This window comes from Bubalus bubalis, chromosome 5 (genome assembly GCF_019923935.1).
Source record: "Bubalus bubalis isolate 160015118507 breed Murrah chromosome 5, NDDB_SH_1, whole genome shotgun sequence".
Lineage (NCBI taxonomy): Eukaryota > Metazoa > Chordata > Mammalia > Artiodactyla > Bovidae > Bubalus > Bubalus bubalis.
This window is the reverse complement of record NC_059161.1, coordinates 91,654,547-91,675,503: the sequence shown is the minus strand read 5'-3', so window position 1 is coordinate 91,675,503 and position 20,957 is coordinate 91,654,547. Positions and strand designations below refer to the sequence as shown.

Sequence of the window (20,957 nt, the reverse complement as noted above, 5' to 3'; positions counted from 1 at the left end):
AACTTAAATATTTCCCCCTAAATGACTGAATAATTCAAGGAAATCCCTTATTTATTTTTGTATCCTCAGAGATCTACATAGCCCTTTGCACATGGCAGGCACTCAATAAACATATTTGAATAATTTAATAGTTACTTGCTGAATGAATGAACAAATGAATGAGCATATCACTTAAATTAAATTGCTTCATACTCCTGGGAGAAGAAAGGAAGGCACTATAGAGACACACATTAAGCATTTATTATTACCTTTTATTTGTATTTTTACCTCACATTCATCTTCATACATTAAGAGATAAATCAAAGTCACCGTTAGAAGGGTTCAAAGTATTTTGAAAAATAACATTTCAAAAGAGAAATCAATGAGAATTGTTGATTTGTGGCCTACCAACTGTCCTTTTTTCCACTTTGTAATTCCACCCCTTCCACAGATAGACACAGGCGATCTTTTACAAAATTCAATATAGAAAACCATATTCATAAACAAATAACTCCTTTCACTTCCTTAAAAAGGAGACCCACGAATGAAAACACACGATCTATTCCTTTTCCATCTTGCCTCCTACATAAAACAGAAACAGCAGCTGCTGAAATCCTCAGTGTAAATGTCAATTGCAGATAGTGTTACTGAAAATATTCCTGATATTAATTGTAACCTCTCTCCAGCTTAAAGAATATAAAGGAGACCAGCTCGCTAGGTGCCTCCTCTATGTCAGCTGATTTACTTAAGCATCTTTACATGAAATTATAAAATATTTCATCTTAAAGGTATATAAACTATTTTGTCCACAAAAGTACCTAACATGCCTGAACTCAGTATTTATTTAACCTACCCATTTTTACATATTCACATACTACTTCTATTGTTTACTAAAGTTATTTTAAAGTTATTTGATCATTGTTTATTTAAATAAATTTATTTTAAATAAACATCACCAGAATGAACAAAAGTAAGACTCATTCTCTATAAGTAATCAGTAACATAAATAATACATGATTATTAATAAGATTAAAAAGTAAAATAAAAACCAGAAGTAATTTATAAAGTCTAGTTGAAAAGATAATTGATGGTTTATATACTATATCTAATTTTTCTTGTCTAATTTAAATTAAAATATTTTAAAAATGTTTGCCATGTGACATCTTAAGTAAACCACACTTGAGGAAATAGTCTCACCTCATCTGATCATCATAAGAAATCTCTGAGTCAGATAATATTATCTTCCTTTTACATATTAGAAAATGACATTTTAAAGAAATCAAGTAACTTAATCATAGTTAGCTCTTCCCTTCCCTTAATTCTTAATTCTCAAAACTTTTCTAGTCATAAGAAAGAGTGTAACAGTACAAAAAATATCATACAGTAGCTTGTGATAAAATAGAAATAAATAAAGAAGAGGGAATTGCTATGAGTTCAGATAACATTTATTAGCCCGTGTGCTGGAATGGAGGAGACAGACATTCAATGAAATAAAAATTTGAGTTGACACTTAGAAAACAGATCAAAACCAAAGTACATTTATTACTTGAAACAGCAGGAGTAAGAGTAAAAAGTTTGGAAAACATGAGATGTGTTTGAGGAATAGTGGGGAATGAAGAAGAAAAGGCTATAGCCATACTGTAATTAGACAATGCCAATAAACCCTTAATTGTGATAAAAGGGTCAGAGCTGGAGAGTCAGGAGAAAAGCTTAGGCAACAGAGGTAATGACAGTCTTAGGGGGATGATGGTAGGAAAAAGGCAAGAAGTGGTATAAGAAACATTCTTATTTAACACCTTAGAAAAGATTTGGATCCCTAATTCACTCTAACACAATACATGCTATTTAGTTGCTCTGCTGCTGCTGCTGCTGCTAAGTCGCTTCAGTCATGTCCGACTCTGTGCGACCCCATAGACAGCAGCCCACCAGGCTCCCTCGTCCCTGGGATTCTCCAGGCAAGAACACTGGAGTGGGTTGCCATTTCCTTCTCCAATGCATGAAAGTGAAAAGTGAAAGTGAAGTCGCTCAGTCGTGTCTGACTCTTAGCGACCCCATGGACTGCAGCCTGCCAGGCTCCTCCGTCCATGGGATTTTCCAGGAAAGAGTACTGGAGTGGGGTGCCATTGCCTTCTCCGATTTAGTCGCTCAGTCGTGTCCAATTCTTTGTGACCCCATGGACTGTAGCCCACCAGGATCTTCTGTCCATGGCATTTCCAGGCAAGAATATTGGAGTGGGTTGCCATTTCCTTCTCCAAACACAATACACCACCTTTCACTACATCTGTCACATTGATGATGAGATATATATATATTTTTTTTTCCTTTTCTTTCCTTGTGGAACATTCCTGAAAAAGTAGGGGCCATGCTTGTGTTTCACCATTGTATCCCCATATCTAACAAAGTGCCTGGAACATAATAAGTGCTCTAAAACAATTTGCTAAAGGCTTGAATGGAAAAGGAATAACTGAGGAGACAGAATCTGTAAAAATGTGATAGATGCTTTAAAGGCTGAGAAATTGAAGTCAAAAGTAGTTAAAGATTTGAGCCCAGGGAACTCAGAGATAACTTCTAAGACAAAGAAAGCATTTGCTTTAGCTTGATTTCTTCTTTCACTATACTTTCTATTTCTTCCCTTGTCTCATTATAATTTTAAGTATTCTTTATAGTCTCTTATGAAATTTTAACTAAATTATTTCTCAAAGATTTAACATAATTTGTTGATTATTCTTCACGGTAAACAGAGTCCATGTGAGGGTTATAAATTTTCTTTGTAAGCTACTCTAAAGCAAAGGATTTTTTTTAAAGGAAGTATTATTGATATTTTCTACTTCAGTGTATTCTAGGTTTAACCTCTGCCTTGGGGATTTCTATATCCATATAAAAAGTGAAAGGGGTAACAATGTCTTTAAATTTTTAGATATGTTCAAGTTGTGATGACTCTGGATAAAATGGGTATATGTGTTAAGTAAGCAATGTAGTGAAAAAATAAAAATAAAAACCTTCCTACATTTATTAATTTATTCAACACTTTTGAGTCTTACTATGCATCCACTGTATTTCTCAGCAATGGGAATATGGTATCTAAACAGACAACAATTCCTACCTCATGGAGCTTATATTTCAGTGTGGGGAGGAGATAATAAGAATGATAAACAGCAATACATATCATCTATTAAATATTGATATGCTAAAGAAAAAGTAGAACAGATAAATGGAAAAAAAAAGTGTTAGAGTGATGAAATTATTTGATGGACTGGTTGAGGTAAACCTCCTGAAAACAGTCACTCCTGAATAAAGATTTTAAGGAAATGAGAATAAGCCAGCACGAGAAATGAACATTCTGTGTGAAAGACTATGGCTAGCTTTGATGACAATATGAAGGCCAAGGTAGCTGAAGCAGAGTGAGAAGAAAGATAGTATAAAATAAGATCAGAAAGTAGACAGGTAAGTGAAGGGAGAGTGGAAAGAAGAATTTGCAAGCCTCATAAGCTATCGTGGGCACGTTGGCTTTTGCTCTGAATGAGGTTGGAAGCAATTTCAGAGTAGTGACATGCTTTGACTAATGTTTTAATAAGATCATTCTTGCTGCTGTTTGAAAGTTTTGACTGTAGGGGGTCAAAGCTGGAAGCGGAGATAATAATTAAGAAATTATTGCAATTATTAAGTTCAAAGGTAATGGTAACTTAGAAAAAACTAATGCACATGGAAAAAAAAACCAACAACACTGGCTGGGTTCTGAATATATTTTTAAGAGATTGGATGTGGGTATGAGAGAAAGAGGGGAGGTGGAATGACTGCAGACCCACTGACACGAGCAACTAGAAGGCTACATATACCACTGGCTGAAACAGAGGTTGTTATAGAGCAGGCTTCTTGAGGAACATAAGAAGTTTGGTTCTGGACATGTTAATTTTGAAATATCTTAGACATCTGAGTGGAGACATCAAGTGAGCCAGTGGATATACAAGTCTAGCATCTCAAAGAAGATATTGGCATATAACTGGTATTTAAAGACATGATCACTGGCTGAGTTAGTGAAAAAACTCAAAACCAAGTCCTTGAGCATTTCAACATTTACAGTTATCTATGTAATACATAATTTCCTTACTGAACTGTGAATTCTGTGAAAACAAGGAACAAAGTGAACATTTATGCCATACAAGTGATGATAATGAATTTCCACCAGATTTAAACCTGGTAGGAAAAGTAGTAAACTAAGAGAGGGGTGATAATAGGAAAATAGATAAGATCAATGAATATAAGAAAAGGTATGAGTCAAAGACGGTTAGAGCCAAGGTACATATAGACATCTGAGGCTTGTATTGGATTTCACGTGGTTACAGTGCTCATGGGATTTAACATAAAGTATTTAACGTGAGTCAAATACTTAATTTACTATTTTAATCAATCTTAAAAGAATTCTATGATATGGCTCCAGTCTACACGTAAGTAGACTCAGAAGATAAGGAACTTGCTGGAGGTCACTCAGCTAGCGGTGGCACTGTGTGAATCCAGCCAAGGTCTGCCTTAGAACCCCCTCTCCTAACCACAGATGGGGCAGGGTGCCTGTCCCTTCGTATCAGTCTTCTTTCCTTGGAGCAGGGACTTTAGCCCCTGTGACCTTTGTTAGGGATCAGAAAACCCTCTTTGTCATATTTTTAACTTAGTTTTAATTGGAGGATAATTGCTTTAATTGGAGGATAATGTCGTGTTGGTTTCTGCCATAAAATAATGTGAATCAGCCATAAGTATACATATATCCCCTCTGTCTTGAACCTCCCTCTCAATTCCTCTTCCCATCCCACCCCCCTAGGTTGTCACAAAGCACCGGATTGAGCTCCCTGTGTTACACAGCAGCTTCCCACTGGCTCTCTATTTCACACATGGGAGTGTATGTACGTCAATTCTGCTCTCTTGGTTCATCCCACCCTCTCCTTCCCCTGCTGTGCCCACAAGCCTGTTCTCTACATCTGTGTCTATTCCTGCTCTGCAGAGAGGTTCATTAGTACCCTTTTTCCAGATTCCATATATATGCATTAATATATGGTATTTGCTTTTATCTCTCTGACTTACTTCACTCTGTATAACAGGCTCTAGGTTCATGCACCTCAGCTCAACAGACTCAAAATTGTTTCTTTTTGTGACTGAGTTAATATTCCATTGTATATACATATGACAACTCCTTTATCCATTCAATTGTTGACAGACATCTAGGTTGCTTCCATATCCTGTCTATTGTAAAAAAAAAACGTGCTGCGATGAACATTGGGATACGTGTATCTCTTTGAATTATGGTTTTCTCAGGGTATATGCAGTGGTGGGATTGCCGAGTCATATCGTAGTTTTTTTCCTAGTTTTTTTTTTTTTTTTAAGGACTCTCCATACCCTTCTCCATAGTGGTTTTATCAATTTATATTCCCAACAACAGTGCAAGAGGGTTCCCTTATCTCCTCATTCTTTCCAGCATTTGTTGGAAAATCCTCTTCTTATACTCTGTGTTCCTATCCTTCAATGTCTGTGGTGAAGTATTCAGTGAAGTTTTGGTAAAAGTTTCATTCTGCCTCAAAGAATCTGAAGAGAGTTAAAGAAAGGTTTTGTTCATGCTAGGGCAAGATCATGTCTGGAAGTAGTTCTATCCTGGGTTCTACGAAAGGAAAGAAAATTCAGGGGGACTGTGCTAGGGCATGGATCCAGTGCCCTATCTTCATAATCTCTTAAAAGCACTAGTAAATTAGACGATTAGACAATTAGCAGTTAGAAATGCAGAGCTGAAGATCCAGAGGAAGATGATAGCTAGAGGTATAGACTTGGGGAGCTATCATCATGGTGAGGATGGCTGTCCATCTAGAAGAATCATGTTCTTACTACCAACTGAACTTAGGAAGATGTCTAGCCAGTGAGAGGCAACTGTGCAAATGTTGAATGGAAGAATCACTCTGGGTATGGAAAATAGTGCCAACCACTTTGGAAAAGTTTGGTAGTTTCATAAAAATTTCAATGTGTATCTACAACATGACATAGCAATTCCACTTCTAGGTGTTTATCCAACTTACATGAAAGCATATGCTGATTTAAAGATAGTATACAAAGTTCATAACAGTTTATTTGTAATAGCCAAAAACTGGGAATAAAACAAATGTCCATCAACAGATGAATAGATAAAGTGTGTTATATTCATATGATGAAATACTACTCAGCAATAAAAAGGAATGAACTACTGGTATGAGCAAAAGCATGGGTGAATCTCAGAATAATCAGGCTGAGTGAAATAAGCCAGACAAAAATAGCATATACCAGATGATTACATTATGGTTCCATTTATATAAAATGCTAGAAGATGTAAACTATCTATAATGACAGAAAGCATATCAATTATTGACTGGTAATGGACTCAGTGAAAGGGGGGAAAGTTGATGAAAGTGCACAAGGAAATTGTAGGGTTTGGTAGACATCTTCACTATCTTGATAAAGTGAGAGATCTACAGATGGAGATGTATGTCAAAATCTATTAAATTATACACTTTAAGTATGTGCAAATTATCGTATGTCATTATACCTCAATAAAGTTGTTAAAACAAGATATAAAAGGATACTTGTCATCTAAATCTTCAATGTTTTTGGTTTTCTTAAAAATGGGAGGGTTTTAAAACAGACAAAATGACTTCATAAAAAAGACGTATAAAATAATGAAGAAGCAGAAACTAGGACAATTGAGCCAAAACTTTTTTTTTTCTTTCTCTACCTAACTTCTGTTCTTCTCTTCCCTCTCACCTACAGCAGTTTTCCTAATGAAATTTCACACCTGTCCATTTCTGACACCATTTAACATTTTAATAACAGTGAAAATATTTTGGGAATGTGTTTCTGTCTGGCCCTCATTACAAGTGGATCAATAAAGAATTTAAGAAAACCCAATCAATTCTATTTTCTTTTCCATTTTATTTAGTTGGTTTTGGTATAGAAACAGATTTAACCTGGTACTTAATTTTGATTTCAGAAATTGATTTTTACTCTATATTTTGCTGTTGCTTAGGAAACAGAGTGTCAAAGTCTATACTCTAAACTATTAATCTCAGCAATCTTTGGCAGACAAACTCTTCCAAGAGATCTTGGGACTACTCTGAGTTCCCTTTCTTTCTCCAAATGGCAGGTAATTAGAGGTGTGTGTTTTCACAGTTTGGAAGGAAAAAAAAAAAAAAAGAATATCACTAAGGCTCATGCATGCAACAATACATACCAGAAGCTCATCACACTTTCCATTGAGCATTTAAAAGGGCATATTCAAAAATATATTCAAGAGCTTAACAGCAAATCTAAATTAGGACTCCATATCCAGGAACATTTGGGAATTTAACTGCATCATGTGGGAAAGTCTTCCCTGATGGGGAAGGGCTGCTTCAGATTCAGGTATGCGGGCCAAAATGATCAATTTGTTTCCTTTCGGCACAGCTCAAATCACATTCTTGACTCTGTAACACTGAGCTCTTTCCAGCACATCCATTAAGGGAACTTGGCTCACGTTGAGGGTATCTGTTAAGACCTAGTCTATGAGAGCAACATTAAACCTCGCCAAGGGAATATGGAACACTGGGTTCTGAGCAGCAGGGCCTTCATCTCAGCACTGAATAAGCCTGTTGATCAAACCCACGCCAGATATCTCTGGGCATTTGGATAGGCCAGATTCAAACTCCCTCAGCTTATTCACAGAAGCTCCATGGACCACATTTTAAATAATTTTATTTAGAAACATGAATAAATAGTTATCCACCAGAGATAAAGAATAGATGGCAAGCAGTTATGTGCAGAAATAATTATTTAGTATTAGAATCAAGCAGGCCTGACCCAGACATGATTTCAACCTAAAAAGACATCAGCGTATGGTATTTTTTTCTCACAATGTTTTAAGAATCTAGTTCATGTAATTCACATAATGATGATAAACGATATTTGTCAATTATCTGATACGTACAAGACTTTGCCCTAAGTGGTTTACATGCAGTTCATACCTCATTACGACTCTGCCAAGTCAGAAACTAACTTCACCGTTTTGATACAGATCTCCTAAAGGGTCCCTGTTTTGGTATTTGTGCTGTAAATATTCCAAGAGCACACCCTCCTCAGGTCTCATAATTTGCTCTAGCTTCTGCCTGGAATTCTCATCCTGAGATAGCCACAGGATCATTCCTTCATCTCCTTTAAGTCTTCGATAAAATGACACTTTTACAATGAAGTCTTTTTGTTGTTGCTCTCTTTTTATCTTTCAATACGAAATGTATTAGCACCTAAAGACGACTCATTGGAAAAGTCCCTGATGCTGGGAAAGATCGAGGGCATCAGAGGATGAGATGGCTGGATGGCATCACAGATGCATGAACATGAACCTGGGCAAACTCTGGGAGTCAGTGAGGGACAGGCAGGCCTGGTGTGCTGCAGTGCATGGGGTTGCATAGAGTCAGACACAACTGGACGACTGAACAACAACAACATCGTTTTCACTTATTTCTTCTCCCACCATCCACATTAGAATGCAAGTTCTATGAAGGCAAGGAATTTGACTCTTTTAAAAAGTTTACCAGCTAGAAGGATGCCTGGTCCATTATAAGTACTTATCAAATAATTGGAAGTGGTAAGTGGAAGTGATGTGGCTTTAAGTAACAATCACTTATTATCATAAATGAGGCTAAAGACAAAAGCAAAATCCTTAAACCATTGTTCATAGTTTAAGGTTAACCACTAGTTTTGGTAATAAATCATGTTCAGATAATTTCATCTGAACTTACTTTCAAAACAAAAGGTTAAATAATTTAATGAAGGGCCATTCTTCAGAGTTTATTAGCAGGTATTAGGTGCAAAAATATATGTGATAGCTTAGGCTTTGCTTTCCTGAAATTTCCAATCTCAGGAGAGAAAATATATAATCTAAGACAATTAGAAGACAATGTAGTAAACAGATACTTCTCATTTATTCCATTCATTCATGTAACAAATGACTACCTTCATGTGCAAGACATTCTGGATGAGGTCCAGGAAACATAGAAGTAAGTAAGATATACTTCCCTACTTCAAGGAGTTTACAGTCTGGTAGAAGAAGTAGGATTTTCTACAAGATAAAACCTGTTCAATGAATAAAACTTGGTAAATGGAATAAAATGTGCTAAAGTTGAATAAAAAGATTAAATGTTTTGAGAGTTCATCAGAGGGAAGATTTTCAAAGGCAGTATGTCATGAGGCACTAAACTGAATATAATCAAATGCCAAACTGTATGGCAGAGATGATAAAATGCTATTGCCTATCACTCCTGCAACTGAAATACACCAGGGATCTTGGTAAGCTTTCATGCAGAAAATAACATATGCCAAGACTCATCTTTCTCTTAGTTCCCTGTGAAAGGGCACTAAGCATTAAACAGAATACAGCCCTGAATGGTGTTTCCAGCTGTTCCTGAAAGCAATTTGATAACCTCAGTTTTGTTCTTCACTCCCAGGTTTTACAAGCAAACTAAAAACAAAGCCTAATATTAGTTTTCCAAAGGTTAAATTTATAATTGAATTCATGCAAAATTGATGAAATACAACAAAATCTCAAGAATGCAAGCTGTCACTTCACGTGTGAAGTATTACCTTCTAAAAAACAGAGACAAACAGAATGCAATCTATATTTCAACCATTTGTCTAATTTTTTTCAGATGGAACAAGTGCTGCTAATTATTATAAAAAACCTAAAATTACATTATATAAAACAAAAGTGAAATTTATCTGTAATTCTGATATCCACCTAAAGGCTGGAAAATTGGTGTATGTTCTTCTGTATATAGGTGCACACAATGATGCAGCAATAAATGTAGCAACTGGTATGATTACAGATTATAATTTGCATGATATGTTAGCCATTATAGTGAGAAACTGGACCGTCATTCTATGTGCTTCAAAGACATGATTTCTTTTGGCTGCATGCTATTCCCTCTCACGGTTGTGCCGTCTGTTATAAACAATCCCATGATAAAATAGGTATACAAAAATGTTTATTTGCTTTTCTGATTATTTCCCTAGGATGAATTCCTAGAATAAGACTAAAACAGTGACAGCATTTTGAGACTCTATGAAGTGTTGCCAAATTGCCTTCCAAAATGTTACATGATATAAATCCTGTCCAGCAGCATCCTGGAGTGAACATCTTCCCACACTCTTGGCAACTGGAGCACTGCCATATTCTTTTTTATATTAAATGCACATTTGTATCTTTTATTCACATTATTTTGAATAACTGATTTAGAATATTAACAAGCTTATTTGAATTTATCTTAATATTTAGCTGTGTAGGATCTTGGTGGTTTTTCTATTGATTTGTGAGATCTTATAGTTATCATATAACTGTTTTATTTGTGGCCTTGCAGTTTTTTATATTTTAAACATATATTTAAAAATTCTTATGCAGACAAATCTATTTTTTTGTGTGTAAGCTCTTCTATTGTATTTACGATTAGAAATTTCTCAAAACTGAAATCAGTTAAATAAGAACTGTTCCTGGCTTTATTTTCATATTAGTCTATTAATGCATATGAAATCAGCTTGGTGTTTGATTATATAAATAACTGATCATGTTTATTGAGCAAAGATTATTTGCCAAACAACATACTGAATTATCTATTTGTGTGTGTTAGTCACTCAGTCGTGTCTGATTCTTTGCGACCCCATGGACTATACCCTGCCAGGCTCCTATGTCCATGGAATAAATTGTCTGTTTAATTCCCATAACCATTTTATGACTATTATTAATACTTATGTTAACAGATATTGGCAAAAACTATTACTGTCTCTGTTTTATACATGAGGAAACTAAAGTTTAGAGAGGTTAATTTATTTATCCCAAGTTATCAATGGCACCCCACTCCAGTACTCTTGCCTGGAAAATCCCATGGATGGAGGAGCCTGGTAGGCTGCAGTCTATGGGGTCACTAAGAACAGGACACGACTGAGCGACTTCACTTTCACTTTTCACTTTCATGCACTGGAGAAGGAAATGGCAACCCACTCCAGTGTTCTTGCCTGGAGAATCCCAGGGACAGGGGAGCCTGGTGGGCTGTTGTCTATGGGGTCGCACAGAGTCGGACATGACTGAAGTGACTTAGCAGCAGCAGCAGCAGCATATGACTAGTAAGTGATATAGCTGGTATTTGAACTCTGAAAGCTTCCAGAACCTGTTCTCTTAAGTACTCTTTATACTAGTAGGAATGGCTCCAACTGTATGACCAATTTTCTTAACCCCAAGTCTTGATTAATCTATTTGTTTTTCTCTGATTTACATTAATTCCTTCATCATATATGACATTATTTTCTACACTAACCTCTGTTTCACAACCATTTTATTGAATTGGTCTGTCAGCCAATTCTTGAGTCAGCACTAAGCCATTTGTTAATTGTTACAGCTTTGTAATGCTTATTAATGTATATGTGCAGGAGGACAAATAGCCCATTCACCATTCTACACTTTGACAGCTAACATTACTCTTCAGTTCAGTTTCTCAGTCGTGTCCGACTGTTTGCGACCCCATGAATCGCAGCACACCAGGCCTCCCTGTCCATCACCAACTCCTGGAGTTCACTCAAACTCATGTCCATGGAGTCAGTGACGCCATCCAGCCATCTCATCCTCTGTCGTCCCCTTTTCCTCCTGCTCCCAATCCCTCCCAGCATCAGAGTCTTTTCCAATGAGTCAACTCTTTGCATGAGGTGGCCAAAGTATTGGAGTTTCAGCTTTAGCATCAGTCCTTCCAAAGAACACCCAGGACTGATTTCTTTCAGAATGGACTGGTTGGATCTCCTTGCAGTCCAAGGAACTCTCAAGAGTCTTCTCTAACACCATAGTTCAAAAGCATCATTACTCTTACCATCCATTTATTCCTCTAAAAAAACAGAATCTTTCTGTTAGGTTTAAATGCTTTATTAATTGGTCTATGATGAACTGTATTAAATATGAATAGAAATTAAGATTTTTCAATATCACATTTCATCTGCAGGAATATGGGTTAACTTATCATTTATTCAAATACCCTTCGACATCAATCAGTAAAATTTTATAATTGTCTTCATCTACGTCTTGCATAGATGGAAACAGATTTATTCCTAGGTATTTTGTATTTTTTGCTGCTGTTGTAAATGGAATATTTAAACCCATATTTTCTCTTTATTGAGGTAATTAGGGAAGCAACTGATTGTTTACTACTTCTCTTATATCAAGCACATCTCTTGAGTTTTGGGGAAAAAACAGAAATAAATCTTCTATCAGATATATCTCATTCTGTTTCATGTCATATTTCAGTGTTCAGAAATTTCAAATAATGTTAAAGCATAACAGTAATAATAATTACTTTCTTTTCCTCTAACTTTAATGGGGATTCTTTTAGTATTTCAACATTAAGTACCGGAAAGATTGTTAATCTGGGATAGTTATTATTTATAGTGTTAAACATATAGATTTTTATTTTTAGTTTTCTAAGAGATTCTATCAGGAATGAGTGTTAAATTATATTAAATGCCTTTAACAGGTATTAGAATGATACTTTCAAATTTTATTTTAGATGTTATGATTTATGGTAATAGATTTCTAATTAAATCATCTTTGCCTTCCAGGGATTCATTTCTACTTAATCTTCATAAATGATTCTTCACTGATGTTAAATTTTGTTGTGCATTTTATTTAGGATATATTCATTCTTATTAATGAGAATAGGTCATAGTATTATTTTTATGCTTGTCTGTTTCTACATCCAGATAATAAATGACCAATTATATTGGGTTTGCCAAAAGGTTTGTTCAAGTTTTGCTCTAAGACATTATAGAAAACCCAAACGAACATTTTGGCCAGCCCAGTACTTGGAGGATTTGCTAGATAAAGCATTCCAAGGTTAAAAACTTAATATTTGTACTATACATAGTATAATATGAATATATAATATTCATATTTATAAAAATATATGATACTTACGTATCATATAGCTTTCAGATTGGCTCACTTGGGGATGCCCTGTACTTTAGTTTTTCTATTAGGGAAAATATCATTACATTCACTTAATGAATATATTCATGAATTATACCACCTTAATGTCATTTATATCAAACATAAATAAGTTTGAGCCAGTTATTATCAAATATATGAAATTTAACTTTTACAATAGTGCAATTATTTACTCATATATTCAAGAAGTTTTATCGATATGTATCATGTGTCAGCTACTTCTCTAATGCTCATGGTACTGTGAGAAATAAGACATGTGAGGTTCTTGCCCTTGTAAAGCTATTCTTTGATATACATGAAGAATACAATGCTGATCAAAGAAAGCAATTTGCCCAAACCCACATATGCTATAAATGGAGAAATTATTTTACTGTGCTACCCTATAAAATTTTCAGTGGATAATTTTTCAGGAAATAGCTTCCATATATGTGTAGTATTTCATAATCAGTTTGATCTAAAGGCAGTGAAATCGATAGGATAACCCTTGGAAATTTCTTGAATTCTGCAAGGCTGCAAATCCTATCAGTTCACTAGAACTGCATTGTCAGAAATATGAAAAAATAGAAAAATTGTAACAATATTGACTTTTACTCCTCAAAGGCTAGGAGTTATAACTATTTCTCTTCCCATCCTTATATTTCGGACTATACACACACTCATTTTAGCATCCCAAAAGTATTTCAAGGTAGGAATTATTATTTCCACTTTAGGCTTGATAAAATGGAGACTCAGAATTTAAAATAAATTGGCCAATGTCATGTAGCAAGTAAAGGATCTAGATCTCAAATCTAGGACAGTCTCTCTTCTATGCCTTTCCCAATGTATGTTTCATAACTATATTAACTGCAAGAGTATTATATGAAGACTAAGTGTTTCTAAAATTGTTTAATTTGAGTTATGCTTTTAGATATCTTTTTAAATGACCAGAAATGAGAAAAAAAGTTAATTGGCCTGCCAATCAATCATAAATAGGCAGAAGTCCAAAAATGATGAAGAAATTGATCAAGTATAATGGGCTCGATATTGTCATGACTTCATAAAAGCCTTGATAAAAGAATAAGCCTTGGAAAAGAATTCAAAAGTAATTTAAGGAGTAAGAAACCTAAGGATAAAAGTTAACTGGCTTTATCACAATTCTATTGAACCAATCCATACTGAAATTTTCTTTTTGGAGTAGAGAAGGGTACCAGTTTATAACTTTTCAAAGGTACAAGCAAGCTTCCCTTGTGGCTCAGCTGGTAAAGAATCTGCCTGTAATTCAGGAGACTTGGGTTCAATCCCTGGGCTGGGAAGATCCCCTGGAGAAGGGAAAGGCTACCCACTCCAGTATTCTGGCCTGGAGAATTCCATGGGGTCACAGAGTCAGACACGACTAAGTGACTTTCACATCACTTCACTTCACTTCTGATACATGAAACTGAGTTCTGAGAGAGAAACAACCACATTTTACTTATTGTTGGGTTCCTTGTACCTGGCACAGCACGTGCTACATAATAGTCATTCAGTTAATGTTTGTGTAAATGAATAAACGAGCCTCTAGAGGGAAATCAGTGCAAACAACTGAAAGACACCAGACAGACAGTCAGTAGATTCACTTTTCTTGATCTGATTCTGCCACTAATTGTCATTACTGTTGAACAGAGTTTTAAGTTTCTTATGCCTCACTTTCTTCATTAGGGAAATAAAGAGGCGGAGCTAAATGATCCCACAGGTCTTTATTAACTCTAAAATTCTATGATCTCCAATTAATAATATCAGCATTTTTCTTTTCTTTTTCTTTTTTTTTTTTTAACAGATTTCTTACACATCGGAGAGGAGAAGCTCCCACTTATCAAAACTCCCCCCAGGCAGTCAGAGACTCTGAGCACAAATTGAACCACTTAGAGCCTTTCTGGAAGCAATCACCACAGATCCTATATCCCCATTTTCCTTAGGTAGTCTTTTTAATCACTATAAAATAATGATTCTAAAAACTTTTTTCCATGATTTATTAATAGTGCAAATAAACATATACAAGAGCTGAAATTAACTGACAGAGTGATGACCGTGCTTTTAAACATGCATATAAATCTAATTTTCTAGAAAGAAGAGACATATCACCCAGTATCTCTAATGTTCTACTTGTCTAGAAACTGAGGAATGACCCAATGTTAACAGGCTAATACAGCCATTCTTCTTGCACAGGCTATAAAGTCATGAGTAATCACTTTTACACACTTAGGGCAAAATATTTATTCCATTTAGAGGGATGCCAGTTTGGTTCCACAGAAATAAGAAAATAATTATGAATGTCTTAACTGTGTAATACTTTTTTAGTTTTTCTTTTCTTTAACACTAAAGTGGAAGGGACTACATCATCACCCACTAGAGATTAGAAATGCAAAAATTCAATGACGTTTCTCTGTGTTGACTTTAGCTGAGTAGGACTGTGGTGGCCTGCTTAACAACCAGCCCTGATTTTTGTAGGAACAGTCACAGAATCTACAAAGAGTTCAGCAGGCCCACCCATAAAAATCACACACCTGGTGTTATGGCTACAAAGAAAGAAGAGTGTACCAAATCCTAGAAATATAAGGGCTAACTCTGGGAACTGTCAGACACACAAATGGGTGTTAAGTCACTTCAGTCATGTCCAACTCTTTGCAATCCCCATGGCAAGCCTACTAGGCTTCTCTGTCCATGGGATTCTCCAGGCAATAATATTGGAGTGCATTGCCATGCTCTCCTCCAGGACATCTTCCCTACCCAGGGATAGAACCTGCGTCTCTCACGTCTTCTGTAATGGCAGGCGGGTTCTTGACCACTAGCACCATCTGGGAAGCCCAAGTATTTGTTACAGAGTTTCCTAATTTACTTTTATTGGTTACAAAGTAACCTTCAGAAAGAGAGATGGAATGTCGGAAGAAGAAAAGACCAAAGATCCCTGAGCCAGCCCACTTGCCTTAGAGACAAAAACCTAGGTCTCAGAGAGGTTCATATCTTGTCCAAGGTCATACCCAGGAGCCAAGCCAGGTCACAGACTTTGCTCTCTAGTTCCCAGTGCAACATTCTTTTCTCTGTTCCTTGGACAGAGTTGTACTTCTACAATATTCCTCATTGGATGTGTCCTCTGAGAATACAGTTGCTCAGAATAAGGATAGCTCAAGAACAGAACCACATTTTACTTATTGGTGGGTTCCTAGTACCTGACATAATGCATGCTACATAATAGCCATTCAGTTAAGGCTCGGATAAATGTAGGAATGAGCCTCTGTAGCCCCAGAGAAATCAGTGCAGATGACTGAAAGACACTGGAAAGACAGTCAGTAGATTCAGATGCTACATCTGATTCTGCAACTGTCAAGGCGTCAGGGTACAGTCCATTCTCCTCAGAAATTTCAGAGATGTTTGAAGAGGAGGAGGAAGGATATAAGAGTAAGTGGCGATAACTCAAGAGCTTGAGCTCAATTTATTCTGAATGACATTAAAAATAGATATGGGTTATCAGCACTATATCAGAAAATGTCTTCTCCCAAAATAGATAAATGGATACATAAGATGTGGTATATAGATATAGATATATATTATGTATATGTATATAAATACACACACAATGGAATACTCAGCCATTAAAAAATTGAAATTTTGCCATTTGTAGAAGGGTGGGAGAAATAGGTGAATGGGATTAAGAGGTACAATTCTCTAGTTATAAAATAAATAAGCCATGGGAATGTAATATATACCATAAGCAATACGGTCGATACTATTTTAATAAATTTGTATGAGGACAGATGGTTACTAGAGTTACCACATGATCATTTCATAATGTGTGTAAATGTCAAATCACTATGAAATATACCTGAAACCAACATAATATTGTACATCAGTAAAAAATTTGGTAAAAGTTTTTTGAATATATATTTCAATAAAACCCTCAAGATGATGGTATAGCAAAGGGACTTGGTGTCACAAGAAAGACTAAAAATAAACACACCTCATTTATGGAATCTACTGGATTTATGATCACTGCCCAAATTCAGAGAACATTCCAGGTGGAATGTTCTTGGCTGTTGGAATGCCCCTATGTGTAGAATATAACAGTGAAGTCAATCCAAATAGGACATCATCACACATCTGATCCATTCTCATTACCATGGACCACAGCAGGATATGCTGCCTGCTTTGGTAACTCAGAGTTCTTTTGTACAACGAACTGTGATTACTTCATAAAGGTCAATTCTCCCAAATCCCTGGAAACCATGGCACACCAACCCACCAAGATCACAGAAGCAATTGAAAGTGTTTAACCGGGAAGGTTGCCAGGACCAGATGGCTTCTGCCAGTGGGTTTTTGTTTTTGTTTTAAACTGCACAACACTAGGGAAACAGCATTTTTTTTTTTTTGCCTCATATCTATTTTCTAGTGGTTTTTTTCATATTTATAAAATAATGCACTCATCATAGGCATTCTCATTACATGGACATTAGAATGTGGGTCATAAGAGAAAATGATAGATTCTTCCCCCTGCCCCCATCATGTCCACTGTGTTTAAATCAGCTCAAAGTTTGCCGTATACACTCTACTATTATGAATGCCTATAAAAACCTACTTCTGTGAAGTAAAAGGTTCTTCAAGAGCTTTTGGAATTAGACTATAGGATAATCTATATACTAAGAAAGGGGTCAGACAACCTTTAACAAAATGGTCACTTTGTGCTACAAAAATGCTCTGCACCCCTAATTTTGTAGTTTACAATTGCCAAACACTACCACTTACTATCTATAAGATCATTATTAATATATCATATTTATTTAACTAAGATAAGGATTCAGCTTAGAAGCTTATTTAAATCATACAAACATAGGGTGGCCATGGATCAAATCCTGGATCTGATGTTTCCTATTTTTTTTTTTTCTTTTTTCAGCAAATTGACCTTGGGAAAACCATTATCTCTTCTGACCTTTGGAGATTATCATTATCTATAATTAAAACAGTATGATATTTGCACATTTAAAGTACAAAAAAAAAAGGTTGAGAAAGAGACCCAAATATATATATATATATATATATATATATATATATATAATTTGGTGTGTGATAAAGTGGCATCTCAAATCAGTGAGAAAAAAATAAATTTATAATAAATAATACTGAGACAACTGGGTAGTCACTTGGAAAAAGATAAAATTAGATCAGTACCTCACATCGTACACTAGAATAAACTCCAAATGGATCAGAGAGCTGGATGTAAAAAAGAAAAAAAAAGAAAACATGATTAATTCCTTAAAACATAAGATAGGAGAAAGCTTTTGTAAACATGACTCAAAAATCCATGAGCAATAACATATATATACATATATGTGTGCATGCATGCTAGGTCACTTCAGTCATGTCAAATTCTTTGCAACTCCAAGGCTGCCAGGCTCCTCTGTCCATGAAATTCTCCAGGCAAGAATACTGGAGTGGGTTGCCATGCCCTTCTCCAGGTGATCTTTCCAACCCAGGGGTCGAACCAGCATCTTTTATGTCCCCTGTATTGGCAGGCAGGTTCTTTACCACTAGAGTGACCTGGGGAAGCCCACATATATGAGTATATATATGAGCAATAAAACCACATATATGTATATATTTATGTTTTTCAAGATATGAATAACAAACTATAAAAATATACTTGCAACTTAGATAATAGGCACAAAGATATAATACTTTAACACGGAGAAAGCCTCTAGAAATCTGGAAGGAATATACCAAAGGCCCAAAAGAACAGTGGGCAGCCTACACCCAAAAAGAAAAATAAATGTTTTCAAACATATGAAAAGATCCATAATATCACTTACAAGAGAAGTAAAATTCTACTAAGATACTCTTTCCTACTATTTGATTGACAAAAATGTGAACGCTTTTTAACACTGTAGTTGCCAAGAAGAAACAAGGATTCTCCTACATTGCTAGTGAGCATGCAAAGCATTACAACTTGTATGATAGTGCATTTGACAATACCTAACAAAATTACACGTGTGTTTTCCTTCTAATCCAGAAATCTCATTTCTAGGAACCTACTCTATGATCACACCTCTATAAATTCCAAAGAGCATATCTACAAGGCTATTTGTGACAACACTATAATAGCAAAAGACTAAAGAATTTCAAATAATCAACAGAGAATTTATTGAATAAGCCATGGTCATCTACCCAAAAAGGTGCTATGTGGTTATAAAAAAAAGATGAAGAAGATCTCTGAGAGTTACAGAATAATTTACATATATTTAATAAGTGAAATAGCAAGCAAGATGTTTATCTTTCTCATTAGGAACGAAGAAATTAATAAGCACACACATACACATGCATCTTACTACTTTTGTGGTAAGAAACGCCAAATGGTAAACAAACAATAATAATAATTGGTAACAGTGTAAGCCCAGCCAGTGAAAATCATTTTGTCTAGGATAGACTATTTTAGTTTTAAACTTGCTTTATTATACATATACATATGTTGTTTTTAATGTACAAAGATTTAGATATTCTTAAAAACTTTTAAAGAATCACTTTGGTGTGTGACTATTTTACTTGTTCTCTGATAAAACAAAATTAACTTTCAATCAATACCTTAGTATTTCAAAAGTTATGAATTGCAATTATTTTAAGTGATTCATTTCCTTCTCAAAAGTGTCCCGCTTGGACAATGAATTATATATGACTACGCCTAGCGGGGACTGGGAGAAATGGATAAAAAAAATGAAAGCAATACCTCTCTGCTGTATCTTTTACCACCGCTATTACTTTTAAATCCTGTGTATATACAAATAAACTTTAAGAGAAACAAAACAATAAATTCTAACAATGCAAACTAAAACAACCTAGTCTGTCTATCAGATTACTAGTTTAATCTCAAAGAAAAAAATAGTTATTTCAAGTGACTTTTAAATACAGTTCATTTTATTTTGAGTGCCTTCTATGGAAAAAGTGAACCGCAAAAAGCCCTGCATTTTATTCAGTAGTTTGTTTACTTGTATTGTTAGGGCTGTAATTTTGACGCTGCTTTGGTCTATCAAGGAGAATAAAGCAAACAAACAAAAGTATCATTAAGAAAATGAGCATCTTAGTGTAAGAGAAAGGAATTATAAAGTCAAGGAGTTTTAACAAAATGCTATGTAATGTTAGATTTGAATTGGAAATACTGTTAGCTACTCATGACATTTATATATATATGCTGCTGCTGCTAAATCGCTACAGTCGTGTCCGACTCTGTGCGACCCCATAGAAGGTAGCCTGCCAGGCTCTTCTGTCCCTGGGATTCTCTAGGTAAGAATAGGATTCTCCAGGTAAGAATAGGATTCTTCAGGTAAGAATAGGATTCTCCAGGCAAGAATGCTGGAGTGGGGTGCCATTGCCTTTTCCATCGGAGAAGGCAATGGCACCCCACTCCAGTACTTTTGCCTAGAAAATCCCATGGATGGAGGAGCCTGGTAGGCTGCAGTTCATGGGGTCACTAGAGTGGGACACGACTGAGTGACTTCACTTTCATTTTTCACTTTCATGCATTGGAGAAGGAAATGGCAACCCACTCCAGTGTTCTTGCCTGGAGAATCCCAGGGAGGGGAAGCCTGGTTGGCTGCCGTCTATGGGGTCACACAGAGTTGGACACGACTGAAGTGACGCAGCAGCAGCAGCAGCATATATATATATATATATATATATTCCCCCCCCCCCCACTGTTTACTAAAAGGACCTAAGAAACAGTAACACACTCGTAGTCAGGAGCATAACTAACACCAAGATCTTGGTTTCTAACTATCATTTTCTACTAAATGGAATCAGAATACCTTGGAGAGATGACTAATTTTATATTGGGGCGGGAAAAGTTCCAGAACATGAAAGCCATTTTGAAGGGGTCCTTCTTGACCAAATTTGGACATCAAAGAGAATACTGCTAGTTTTTTTTTTTTTTTAATTGAAAGAGAACATTTGCCATCCTTAAAGCTGA

At 35.6% G+C, this 20,957-nt stretch overlaps 1 protein-coding gene across 20 annotated transcripts in view; it reads right to left on the bottom strand.

The window, feature by feature from the left end:
- The window catches only part of DLG2 (discs large MAGUK scaffold protein 2), a 2,352,634-nt gene that overhangs the window by 1,103,528 nt on the left and 1,228,149 nt on the right, over positions 1-20,957 (bottom strand). For 15 of the 20 annotated variants that reach the window (XM_045165939.1, XM_045165929.1, XM_045165926.1 and 12 more), the window contains one exon: positions 18,173-18,214. The exons of the other annotated variants lie outside the window; for them this stretch is intronic. In XM_045165939.1, coding sequence (XP_045021874.1) covers positions 18,173-18,214 — 42 coding nt within the window. The remainder of the gene's footprint in view (positions 1-18,172; positions 18,215-20,957) is intronic. 20 annotated transcript variants of the gene reach the window in all.